Here is a 14,354-nt window from a genome sequence, read left to right as displayed (position 1 = left end):
TTGAGTCAGGATCTTCGTGTGGGCACCCAACTTAGTGCCCGCCAGTTTCTTCATCACGGCCATCTTCTTGGTTACTTTGTTGTGAATCACGTTGATGTGAGGGACCACGTGAGCCTCCTGTCCAGTGTCACCCCAAAGTAGGTTGGGTTGTCATGCTGCGGAATGCCCCGGTCATCAATCTGCAGGCTGAACTTTTCTTTCTTGGGGGAGAGGGGAAAACATGTGGCTTCGATTTTTGTTCTATTGATCGAGAACATCCACTCTTTGGCCCAGTCTGAGATTGAGTTCAATGTCACCTGCATCCTGTGTGCTGCTGTTTTGGTCTGTTCTGCTTTGGACCACACTGCTAGGTCGTCAGCATGAAGTGCTCTGGAGATTAGGTGGATAGCTGGTCAGCGATGTAGTCTATGAAGACCACGAAGAGTGTTGGCGAGATTACTCCCCTTGTGGTACACCCTCTCGGATCTTCACTAGCTTGCTTATCCAGTTTTACGCTGGCTGACCTTTGAAACAGGTAGCTGTGGATCCAGTGGTGCATACTGCAACATACTTTCTTTTTGATGAGCTTCAGGAGGAGGCCTTCTTTCCACGCCTTGGCCAGGTCGACAAAGACAGTGATGGGTCGACAAAGACAGTGATGGTTTTCGTCTTCTGTTGGAAGTCGTCTTCAGTGTCCTGAGTTAAGAGCGCTATCTGGTCTTCCGTGCTTCTATTTCTGTGGAAACCTGTCTGTGTGGAGCTTATGAGACCGTTCTTCTCCAGATTGTGTTGGAGGCGCCTGTTGACCATGAGCTCCATGGTCTTGCTAAGACAGCTGAGGAGGCTGATGGGGTGATAGCTGGGGTTGTTTTGCTTGTACTTTTTCTTCTTCAGGATGGGTGTTATGATGGCTTCCTTCCAAAAACTTTTCGTTGGTGATCCCATCTTTTCCCGGTGCACTTTTGTTTTTTAGCTGTCTGGTGGCACAGTTCAGCTCTTGGATAGTAAAGTTTGAAGTCATTTCAGCTGATGGCCTTTGCTTTCTGAGCTCCTCTTCTATTTTTCTTCTGACTTCAGTTTTTTGTTGTTGTTTTCTGTCCAGGGGATATCTAGGAGAACATCTCTGAAGTTGTCTGCCAACAAAGACGCAGTCTTCTTCCCTGTGTATATCTCTTAATTTTCCTTCAGGAGCGATGCCATTGGTAGATGTTGATAGTTGTCATTTAGGGTCTCCAGAGCTTTGTGGTGTCCCTCTCCATGTTTAGAGAACTGGTTTTCTCATGCCACGATTTTCTTATTTCTTTGTTCTGTTTTTTTCATCAAAAGCCGCTCTGGCTATATTGTATGCAGCTGTGACTTCGTTGCTTGGTGACTCTTGCAACTGTTCTCTTGCTATTGTGAGTTGGTCATGGAGGCTTTGGAGATTATCGCTCTAACAATGCTCGTAGCTGTCTCTTCTGCCTTTGGTATGCTCTGCTTTTGGTAATGCAGTTGGTAATGCATTCTACGTTCTGTAGGATGACATTTCCAGAGTTCATGTTGCTTTCTTCACAGAACTTGTCCGTTAGCTCTTCAAACTTGGTCCAGTTGACCTTTTTGTAATTTCAGCTGGCTTTTCTCTTTTTTGCATCGTAGAAGGCTGTTTTGCCAGGGAGCTCCTATCCTATCTTGTCCAGGTCGGGATAACCCCAACTGGGTGAGTGGCTGTTGAAATCACGAGCTATCAGAAGATTCTGGTTTGTCAGAGGCAGAGTGTGTAATTTCAGGTCTTTGTTAGGTGGGTAGTAGCAGTTGATGATGGTGATTATTCTCCCTATATATATAATAGAACCAAGATTTATAATGGTTGGACTGTTGTCAGCTTATGCATTAAATCGACAGTCTAAACATAACATTTTATTATCAAAATATAGTCTTTGTTTTTGAAAATACTTGCACGAACATAATCGACAGACTCAAAACATAACACTATTATCAAAACATCACCTTTGTTTTTGAAAATACATGTACATGTAATTGCAGAAGTTCATCGCTGGAATATCTGACACAAAACTGGCTGGCGTGAGACTCAAGTTACTTTTGCGTATACACGAACATTATGATCGCATATCGAAAGATTGCGTACACCTGAACAACAAGACCATACTGTCATATTACAATCTTATCTCTGCACATGGTAGAGTCAAAAGGATGGTAGACAAAGTCGTGATTGTTTCCATTATCCACTATCAGGAGCTTGTCCCTAGGACACCGCCACTCCCCTAGGTGGACCGCAATTCCCTAACGAGATCCATAACAGGATGTTTAATTCTTCCTGCACCGACCGCAGGAGGATTGCCACTCCCAAGACTAGGTAAACAAAACCAAAACTTGCACAGGGTAGAGCTCAATGGAGTATATACATCTGTGATGGCAGGCACTCATGAATTACTGTATAGATGATGACAGGTGTTCGCGAAAGATGAGTGTATTCTGCCCCACCGGTGGCACCCGTCGTGAGCACAGCCATTAAGTCCATACGTTAAATGTGGAGGATTTTCATCGAAACATGAAACGGCATGTACAAGGTAAACCAAAATGGCATCGTTTTGGTCGGTGATGCGTCATATCGGGAAATGGCTTCTAATTGCCTACCATAAAAAGATGTAATGCTCTCAGGAGTCCATGGATGTTATAACCCTGATCAAACAACTTCTTTACCAGAACGATATGTATGCCCTAAGGTATCTCAGAAGTTGCGAAATAAAGACATTAAAAGCTGCAGCAGAAGCTATATTGCTCGACATGAAGGAAAATTGACCATTGGAAAGCTGAAGTCATCCCTTTTATCATACAGCTTTGTATAAATGTCAACATCGTTCTGAATCTCTATGTATAGATCAAGGTATGAATCATTTTATTTTTACCTCTGGTGGGTAAATCAATGGAAGGTAATCTGTGATATCAGCATTGAATGATATAATAAAACTGTATATCAAAAGGTAAAATTACACTTTTTCAACAGACTCTTTTGCTTTGAGTTAGCCAGAATAGTTAGAAAATCTAATGCATATGCATAGAGCAAGATATTGTATTGTTTTTTGTTTTTTAAAGAACGAATGGATTAGGCACAAGTTATACAACTTACTAGGCCTTCTCCATAGTATATACATGTCAGGATAGTTATATATGTATGCAATTTAAATATGAACACAAATAAATATTATTGAAAGAGAAAAAAATACGAAAGAATGAAGGAAACACAAAAGACGTTCGTACGTGTTCGATCATTCGACAGCAGGTTTACTTAACTTGGTATGGGGAGTCGTTGTGTATAGACCGGCCTCGGTGGCGTCGTGGTTAGGCCATCGGTCTACAGGCTGGTAGGTACTGGGTTCGGATCCCAGTTGAGGCATGGGATACCGACTCCAAACCCTGAGTGAGTGATCCGCAAGGCTCAATGGGTAGGTGTAAACCACTTGCACCGACCAGTGATCCATAACTGGTTCAACAAAGGCCATGGTTTGTGCTATCCTGCCTGTGGGAAGCGCAAATAAAAGATCCCTTGCTGCTAATCGGAAAGAGTAGTCCATATAGTGGCGACAGCGGGTTTCCTCTCAAAATCTGTGTGGTCCTTAACAATATGTCTGACGCCATATAACCGTAAATAACATATGTTGAGTGCGTCGTTAAATAAAACATTTCTTTCTTTGTTTCGTTGTGTATAGTATCACATAGTATCACTGGTGAACTTGATCTACACTGCGATTGGATAATCTAAATCTTGCATATTCTTGACCACCATGATGTCATATTTATAGGAAGGAAGGAACTGTTTTATTTGACGACGCACTCAACACATTTTATTTACGGTTATATGGCGTCAGACATATGGTTAAGGACCACACAGATATTGAGAGAAGAAACCCGCTGTCGCCACTTCATGGGATATTATTTTCGATTAGCAGCAAGGGATCTTTTATATGCACTATCCCACAGATAGGATAGTACATACCACGGCCTTTTTTACACCAGCTGGAATGAGAAATAGCCCAATGGGTCCACCGACGGGGATCGATCCTAGACTGACCGCGCATCAAGCGAACGCTTTACCACTGGGCTGCGTCCCGCCCCCATATTTATAGGATGCATAATATACCTAAAAATCACGATCTCATATCTAAATCTGGCTTCGATATTTGAAGGATGCGAACTCTTGGACATCATGATATCATATCTAAAGGATATGAACAGTTACACATAATGATCCAATATCTTAAGTATGTGTTGTGCCAAATTACAAAATTCCTTGTCAAAGCCAGGGGTGCACCTTCAAACATGTATGGTGTAACAGTAGCTCTGGTTTGTGTCTGGCATCGATTATATTTGTGTAAATACTGCTATTTATTCGCAATACACTGGTATTATTTACTTTTATTTAGTATACAGTTGTTGTGCAGTATGCATTAAAGGCTGAAACCAGTACAGGATAAACACAAATTAAAATGGAACTGCGATTTCATGAGGAGATGAAACGTTCTAATAAAAATAAAAACAAATCTTGAAATTTCTTAGTGGGGTTGAGTGTAAATCTATATAGTGCTAGCTTTTTTGCTTTAATTAAGTCCAGATTTCACGAATGTTTCACATTAAAATCAAGTGTTAGATCCATTCGGCACATTCTTTTATAAATGTTAATTTTATTTAAAGCTTCATTTCATTTTCGTTCCAGCCAGTGCACGAAGACTGGTATATCAAAGGCCGTAGTATGTACCACCCTGTCTGTGGGATGGTGCATATAAAAGATCCCTTGCTGCTAATCGAAAAGAGTAGCCCTAGAATAAAACATTTCTTTCTTGCTTTCTTTCTTTCATTTCATTTCAACTTATGTTCGTACTTATATCCAATTAAGGTTCAAGCACGCTCTCCTGAGTACACATCTCAGCTATCTGGGCTATCTGTCCAGGACAGTGGGTTAGTTGTTAATTGTTAGTGGTTTGTGAGAGAGAAGAGGGTGTAGTGGCTTTCCATCTACCCACTGAGTCGTTAAAACTGGCTCTGGGTGGGCGCCGGTACCGGGCTGCGAACCCTGTACCTACCAGCCTGATGTCCGATGGCTTAACCACGACGCCACTGAGGCCGGTTTTAAAGCTTCTGTATTTGAAATCAACCACCGTTATTTAAAGAAACAAATAAGCGAACACTTCGCGTTGTAGACATTATTCACTATACAAAGATATGATTTGACATGTGATGTGATCTGATATGTGATATCAACCACCGTTATTTAAAGAAACAAATAAGCGAACACTTCGCGTTGTAGACATTATTCACTATACAAAGACATGATTTGACATGTGATGTGATCTGATATGTGATATCAACCACCGTTATTTAAAGAAACAAATAAGCGAACACTTCGCGTTGTAGACATTATTCACTATACAAAGATATGATTTGACATGTGATGTGATCTGATATGTGATATCAACCACCGTTATTTAAAGAAACAAATAAGCGAACACTTCGCGTTGTAGACATTATTCACTATACAAAGACATGATTTGACATGTGATGTGATCTGATATGTGATATCAACCACCGTTATTTAAAGAAACAAATAAGCGAACACTTCGCGTTGTAGACATTATTCACTATACAAAGACATGATTTGACATGTGATGTGATCTGATATGTGATATCAACCACCGTTATTTAAAGAAACAAATAAGCGAACACTTCGCGTTGTAGACATTATTCACTATACAAAGACATGATTTGACATGTGATGTGATCTGATATGTGATATCAACCACCGTTATTTAAAGAAACAAATAAGCGAACACTTCGCGTTGTAGACATTATTCACTATACAAAGACATGATTTGACATGTGATGTGATCTGATATGTGATATCAACCACCGTTATTTAAAGAAACAAATAAGCGAACACTTCGCGTTGTAGACATTATTCACTATACAAAGACATGATTTGACATGTGATGTGATCTGATATGTGATATCAACCACCGTTATTTAAAGAAACAAATAAGCGAACACTTCGCGTTGTAGACATTATTCACTATACAAAGACATGATTTGACATGTGATGTGATCTGATATGTGATATCAACCACCGTTATTTAAAGAAACAAATAAGCGAACACTTCGCGTTGTAGACATTATTCACTATACAAAGATATGATTTGACATGTGATGTGATCTGATATGTGATATCAACCACCGTTATTTAAAGAAACAAATAAGCGAACACTTCGCGTTGTAGACATTATTCACTATACAAAGATATGATTTGACATGTGATGTGATCTGATATGTGATATCAACCACCGTTATTTAAAGAAACAAATAAGCGAACACTTCGCGTTGTAGACATTATTCACTATACAAAGATATGATTTGACATGTGATGTGATCTGATATGTGATATCAACCACCGTTATTTAAAGAAACAAATAAGCGAACACTTCGCGTTGTAGACATTATTCACTATACAAAGATATGATTTGACATGTGATGTGATCTGATATGTGATATCAACCACCGTTATTTAAAGAAACAAATAAGCGAACACTTCGCGTTGTAGACATTATTCACTATACAAAGATATGATTTGACATGTGATGTGATCTGATATGTGATATCAACCACCGTTATTTAAAGAAACAAATAAGCGAACACTTCGCGTTGTAGACATTATTCACTATACAAAGACATGATTTGACATGTGATGTGATCTGATATGTGATATCAACCACCGTTATTTAAAGAAACAAATAAGCGAACACTTCGCGTTGTAGACATTATTCACTATACAAAGATATGATTTGACATGTGATGTGATCTGATATGTGATATCAACCACCGTTATTTAAAGAAACAAATAAGCGAACACTTCGCGTTGTAGACATTATTCACTATACAAAGATATGATTTGACATGTGATGTGATCTGATATGTGATATCAACCACCGTTATTTAAAGAAACAAATAAGCGAACACTTCGCGTTGTAGACATTATTCACTATACAAAGATATGATTTGACATGTGATGTGATCTGATATGTGATATCAACCACCGTTATTTAAAGAAACAAATAAGCGAACACTTCGCGTTGTAGACATTATTCACTATACAAAGATATGATTTGACATGTGATGTGATCTGATATGTGATATCAACCACCGTTATTTAAAGAAACAAATAAGCGAACACTTCGCGTTGTAGACATTATTCACTATACAAAGATATGATTTGACATGTGATGTGATCTGATATGTGATATCAACCACCGTTATTTAAAGAAACAAATAAGCGAACACTTCGCGTTGTAGACATTATTCACTATACAAAGATATGATTTGACATGTGATGTGATCTGATATGTGATATCAACCACCGTTATTTAAAGAAACAAATAAGCGAACACTTCGCGTTGTAGACAGTATTCACTATACAAAGATATGATTTGACATGTGATGTGATCTGATATGTGATATCAACCACCGTTATTTAAAGAAACAAATAAGCGAACACTTCGCGTTGTAGACATTATTCACTATACAAAGATATGATTTGACATGTGATGTGATCTGATATGTGATGTGATGCCACAAATGCTGAACTGAATGTCAGTAAAACGGTTAACTTCCTGATGTTATGGATGACAGTTTCGGTTGCAGTCAATCCGTGCTGTTGGTGTGATCCTTTTTTTCTTTCCATCATACATAGGTGAAAAGAACGTTTATTGAATAGAGTATTACACAACACGTATAGCAATATAAAACTGCAATAAAGATACAGGTTATACACAGTGACATAGTAAGTAATGTATACAATTGTGAACAACAGATGAATTGTGTGTTTCTGCAGAGGCGGATCTCTCCCCCCACCCACCTACAATGAAATGATTTGGCATCCATGTTCAACGCTGGAATTAAGATGCATAAATGCTATTTTACTTTATTCCTTAATCTTATCATCATCTAGTGTAAGTGTCGGTTACTTGGGTCCAATATTTTGGAGTGGAGCTTGTATCTGTTTTGTTTCAACTTAAGTAAAACAATAACTTTATATTGTGACATCGCAGGTCAATACATGTATATATGTATGTATGGCCGTTATAGCAAATTCAACTGTCTACAAACAATAGTGATCATTGTAATTTTGTGGCCGTTAAAGCAGGTTCAACAATTAATTTTGGCCGTTGGCCGCATTGAACAGGTGGCCGTTATATACAAGTAAAATAAAGAAGGAAATGCATTGGGCTGGATTTATGGTGGCCATTATGGTCAGGTGGCTGTTATATACAGGTGGCCGTTAAACAAGTCTCGACTGTCTATATATATATATATATATATATATATATATATATATATATATATATATATGAATGAATATATGTGCGTGTATAGATAGATACATACATACATATACATATATATATATATATATATATAGTGTATACTAATATTCTAAACAAACAAAAAAAGTATTTTATAATTAATTTTAGTGATTAACGTGAACATCTTAACAATAGAAAAACACAAGTCAGTCTCTTTAAATGAAAACAAAACATGTTTATTTATTTTAAAACATTAAACACAAGTTTTCTTCAACTGCAGTTGTACAACATTTTCAAATCCCGTTCTCGTTTTATGATTTGCCCCCAAAACACCCCCTTTTATATTTTTGTTTTCATTTTGCCACATCTGTATAATAACTGCGGGTTATTGGCCTTGTTGTCACATTATTCAGCAGTTTACATTTTATTACCGAAGTTTTAACAAGGAGCAGTTTAAAAAATAACAAATAAAACACATACCAAAAATATAACAAACTACATGTAGCGCTCAGCATAAATTTGTCCTACATCATACATATGTATTATACATGTACGAATGTATGTCACTTTGAAGTTGACGATTACTGTTATTCGGAATTGTCCTCATAAGCGTACGAGATAGGGGACGGGGGAGGGGGGGGGAGCAACTGCAAACCCCCCCCCCCCCCCCCCCCCCCAGTGCTGGAACAAAACCTCAAATTCGGGCAAAAAATTATACAGATAATCGGGTGAAATGTGCCAACTTAAGACTGTTTTATCATGTATTTCCATCATTCTACCCTCAAAATTAGTTGTATTCCCTATAAAAATGCATAATAATTCGTTTGCAACTTATATAGTTGTTTGGTAGTAATGCTAATATGAATAAATGTCGTTATCCAGATTCCGGCAGTTTCGTTTAATGCGCGAAAAAGCCAGTCTGCAAAAATAGGAGCCTGTACGCCTATGATTGACCTCCTTTTTTTGCGTCCGTATCCGAGTCTTTGTCATTGGTTGATTCTATCATTAGAAAGGTAGACAACTCTTCAGTCTGGAACAGACACGTGCTTACTGTTTCAAGTTATTCATGCATCGGGTTTTTTTTGTCCCTGAAAGACAAATGGGATATTTTACTTTTAAATGAATACCATACCCGTATTTAATAATTTCCGTGTAGGTCTGTAAGGAGAAAGTTTTAAGTGAGGGCGAGTTATTTGGGAAAATGGATCTATTGATGGTCTCAACCACACTATTGTAGCATCTGGAGAACAAAACAGTAATTTATTCGAGGTTCAATTAAATCGTTTTGGATGATACAATAACGAAGACTGGTATCTCAACCGATCGAGTGATTTCCATTTGTAATCCATATTTAGAGAAATACGATACTGTAAATCCGTGCCTTTAAAGTATCAACAACCAGACACAGGTTTGGTAGGTACTATGTTCGTCTCCCGGGACCGGCTCCCACCCAGAGTGAGTTTAACGACTTCTCTCTCTCTCTGTCTCTCAGTTGGTAGGTGTAAGGCCACTACACCGACTTTCTCTCTCTCTCTCTCTCTCTCTCTCTCTCTCTCTCTCTCTCTCTCTCTCTCTCTCTCTCTCTCTCTCTCTCTCTCTCTCTCTCTCTGTCTCTCTCTCTAACCACTAACTAACCCTAAGGTGTGTACCCAGGACAGCGTGATTCAACCTTAATTGGACATAAGCACGAAAATAACTACAAGTGAAAACAGGTTTATTTTGTTTAACAACACTACTATTGATTGTCAAACATTTGGTAATTTTGACATATAGTCTTCGAGGGGAAATCCGCACCATTTTTTCCATTAGCAGCAAGGGGTCACACACACACACACACACACACACACACACAGAGAGAGAGAGAGAGAGAGAGAGAGAGAGAGAGAGAGAGAGGGGGGGGGATAACACATATATCGGACTTTCATATACCAGTCGTAGTGCACTGGCTGGAATGAGAAATAGCTCAATGGGCCCACCGACGGGGATAGAACCTAAACCGACCGCGCATCAGGCTAGCTCTTTGCCACTGTCCAACAAATGAATTAAAAAATAAGTACCGATACCAGTACCTCACTTACCGTTTTGCCAATTTCGTCAGGGTCTGGGTTATCCATCCTTAGAACTTCCTCGTAGGACGGTGGTTCTTCACTAGGCGGCGCAGTGGGTTCACGAGCCGGGGGTGTTGCAACAATGGTGGCTTTTTCTGAAAATACTGAGTAATCTAAACAATGATTCGACGTAGCCTTTATTTTTGTCCTTGGTATTTTGATGTTGTTGGATGATTAAACAGAAAATAACCAAGCAATTCCTTTAAACAATTTATTTAACGTCTGTACACTGGCGTCGTAACGCAAAATTTGCCATCTTCTAATCCCTCCTGCGTGTAACGTTTTCTAACACTATGACCACCATACACCCTCTCTGAAATAGCGTAACGCATGTCAGTGCCCCAATATTATTGCATTTTCTGTTTGTATTTATATTTGTTTGGTTTGGTAATAAATAGGTTTACTAGATACAATGTAAAATATATTATGGAGAAAGCTTAGTAAGTTGTATAACTTGTATTATTTGTTTAATGTTGTTTTAACAAGCAATAAAATATGTTTAAATCAAATGAAATGTCAAATAGTAATGACTGCTGATAATTTTTCAAAATATTGAATTTTCGCAAATGTCTAAATGTAATGCCGTGTTCAGATCGTGAGTTGGCCAGTGTTTATGAAAGGCCGTGGCATGTGCTATCCTGTCTGTGGGATGGTGCATATAAAAGATCCCTTGCTACTAATGGAAAAATGAAGCAGGTTTCCTCTCCATGACTGTGTCAAAATTAATATATGTTTGACACCCAATAGCAGATGATTAATAAATCAATGTGCTCTATTTGTGTCGTTAAACAAAAGAAACTATACTGATGGGCAAAAGAAAGTATACCGACGAAATATAAAACGAAAATAAAACAACTAAAACATATTTATTATAACATTCACATTTATTGATAAGTTTATACATTTTTAGTTTATTACATGTAATTTCACAGTTGAACAATACCTACAGGTTGCATGATAATGTTCGATAGACACGTGGGGTCATTTTGTGAATTGACACAATGTGCTGAAATAAACACGGTCAACTTTTCCAATAAATGTGTAGGCAATGAATGTCTAATAACGGGTATGGCCACCCTGCGCATCAATACACGCCACGACACGACGTCTCATGGAACGGGTCAATCGCCTGATGACGTCATTGGGTATTCTTCTGCCAGAGCCTGTGCAAGCTGTTGTCTGTTACCTGGGAGGTTGGGACGTCGACGGATTCGTGTGTCAAGTTGATCCCAAAGGATCGAGCTGGCCAAGGTAAAACATCGATGTTGTTAGCTTGTATGAAGTTCTGTACTATCCAAGCAGTATGGGGCCTGGCGTTGTCGTGTTGAAATATGGTTCCACGTTGCTGTTGTTGAAGAAATGGAAGAACCACGGGACGCAGGATTAGATTACCATCGATGACGACAAGTTCCGTCTTCTGGTCACCACAAATACCGCCCCACACCATCACACTGCCTCCGCCAAAAGGTTCAAATTCTTGAACACAGGCTCGTGCCGTTCTTTCTCCGCTACGCCTGTAAACTCGAACTCTTCCGTCGGACCTGTAGAGAGAGAACCTGCTTTCATCTGAAAACAGCACCCTCTGCCACTGTTGAAGTCGCCATCGAAGTACTGTTCTGGCCCATCGTAACCTCCGGACGCGATGATCACGTGTCAGAACTGTTCCTCTATATGGTCTGTAGGCACGAATTCCATGTGCTCTTAGTCGCCGTGCCACAGTGCGTCGACTTACAATACGACCCAAAGCATGAGATGAAGATGACGCCACGGTCAAGAACCTATTGTGTAGATGTAACGTTCGCAGATAGCGGTCTTCCCGCGGTGTTGTAACACGTGGTCTTCCGCTACGTGGTAGGTCAGTTGTTCTTCCTGTCTGCCTAAATCGTCTCATTAATCTCACTATCGTTGTTTTGGTGCAAGCAAATCGTCGTGCAATATCGGTGTACGATGTTCCCACCTGCACCATACCAATGGCGCGTTCCCTCTGTTTGCCGTTAGACGTGGCATATATTGGGTGATTTTATGAACAAGTGGACTCTACACATTCATACCTCTGCGTCTTTATACACATTTTGCACATGCGACTTAAGAAGTCCATGCAAAACGTTAAATTGATTTTTCACCAATTGATTGCGACAACAATGGCCAATGCCAGAACACGGAGTGGTGTTTGCACGGACGATGTCAATATTATCGATTTTTTATTTTATGCACTTTGACTATCGGTCTGATATAAGAAAATATTTAAGAAATCATTGGTATACTTTCTTTTGCCTGTCAGTATAGTTTGTGAGTTGAGAGAGAGAGAGAGAACTATTTGTAGGTGCCCATGCATTACAAAGGTATCAGGCATGCGTATCTTGGGCTTAACCTCTAACATCGCCAGTGATTACGTCCGCGACAGGAAGGGGGAAGTAAGTTTGAGGTGGGCGGAATTTGAAATATAAATTTAGTAGTTAGGTCATTGACCTAACGCCAACATTGAGCACTGATCATTCTACTCATATCTGGAACCAAAAAACGTTGGCGCCAAAAATAAAGTGTGTGGGACTAGTAACAAAACAATAAACATAATTTGTTTAACAGGAGTCGAAAACTCGCAAGTTGAAAATTAGTTTTAAAAGAATAGAGTGTCTGAAAGTACAATACTATTTTAAATGCATTTTAAAAACATGTTAGCCTCACCAGAAGCTGTATTCGCTGTTGGTTGGTCGGTTGTCCTGGGTCGTGCACCCTGTGCCACACGCTGATTGGCTGGTCGTGCGGACGGTGGTTTAAACACATAGTTCACAACGTAGGGACACATCGGGACGTACGAAATGTTCACGAAATTTCCTTCACTCTTTGAGCATCTTTGGACACCTTTATTGCACTTGCTGTATGTTATTGCTGACGACGCGTCGGTCTCTGAAACAGAACACTCTCACCTTGAATATTCCTTCGGGGCCGTATCTAGCATTAAAATAACGATTGTGTGGGCGGGAGAGGTGGGTGCAGAATAACAATAATCAGGGAACTGTAATACAGGAAACAAAGGGCATTCTTAAGTGAAAAGGGAAGTTTTTTGTTGGGGGGGGTGATTTGTTGTGGGGGGGGTTGTGATGGTGTTTTTTTTTTTTTTTTTTTTTTTTTTTTTTTTGGTTTTGTTCGGGTTTCTTTTCGTTTCTTAGGGGTAGGTTTTTTTTCTCTGTTGGTCCTCCACACCCATTAAGCACAGCACTGACACTCTGATATACAGAAACAAAATTGGGTGTAATTTACCTATTTCGAACGATTCAAAATAACCGCACACAATAATTGATTGCTTGTGATCTAAGTGACAAAATTATTAATATACCCCAGGCGCAGTGTGAAGAGTGGAGATTTTTTGGATCGAACCCTCCGCCTCCAAAGCATATTTTCTTTTGTGTACCCATTACAAACTTCTCTCGCTACAGTCTAGACCCCCCCCCCCCCACACACACACACACACACACACACACCACTACCACCACCACCACTACGTATAATTCCCTGCACACGCGTTTTCATTCACCTCTGCCCAAGGGTATGTCAAGAGATTCATAACAATCACCCATAAATGAATATTTAAAAGTCTTTCACCAATGGTAGAACAGTCACTATTAGCCAGACAAGCCATATCAGTATCCCCCCTGCTTCGTTTGGGGGTGGGCTGCCACTCGCATAATCGGCTTCATAAACTGAACTAAATACCCGCACATCTGCACAAGAAGAGTCCATGGAATACTTTGACAATCGTAATGGCATGCCCTCGTAAATCATTGTCAAAACCGAAATCATACACACCTGGGCTCGTGCTTATAAAACGTTTTGTTCAGACTTCTGGCATCTTATTGAAAATTTCAAGATTTTGTTGCAATATTGTAATAGACTGAATATTTATCAAAACATACCAAATGAA

General features: G+C 39.4%; 1 protein-coding gene across 1 annotated transcript in view; it reads right to left on the bottom strand.

The window, feature by feature from the left end:
- Positions 1–9,117: 9,117 nt before the first annotated feature.
- LOC121389173 (arrestin domain-containing protein 3-like) overlaps positions 9,118–14,354 on the bottom strand; it is a 22,814-nt gene continuing 17,577 nt past the window's right edge. Inside the window, exons 6-9 of the mRNA XM_041520779.1 lie at positions 14,347–14,354; positions 13,118–13,339; positions 10,403–10,536; positions 9,118–9,412 (exon numbers count right to left, since the gene is read on the bottom strand). The exon at positions 14,347–14,354 is cut by the window's right edge and continues 110 nt beyond it. Of these exons, the coding sequence (XP_041376713.1) occupies positions 9,389–9,412; positions 10,403–10,536; positions 13,118–13,339; positions 14,347–14,354 (388 nt within the window). The 3' untranslated portion in view covers positions 9,118–9,388. The remainder of the gene's footprint in view (positions 9,413–10,402; positions 10,537–13,117; positions 13,340–14,346) is intronic.

The sequence above is a fragment of the Gigantopelta aegis genome, chromosome 14 (genome assembly GCF_016097555.1).
Source record: "Gigantopelta aegis isolate Gae_Host chromosome 14, Gae_host_genome, whole genome shotgun sequence".
In the NCBI taxonomy this organism is placed as follows: domain Eukaryota; kingdom Metazoa; phylum Mollusca; class Gastropoda; order Neomphalida; family Peltospiridae; genus Gigantopelta; species Gigantopelta aegis.
The sequence above is the reverse complement of the archived record's forward strand: the minus strand, read 5'-3'. Positions and strand labels throughout refer to the sequence as shown.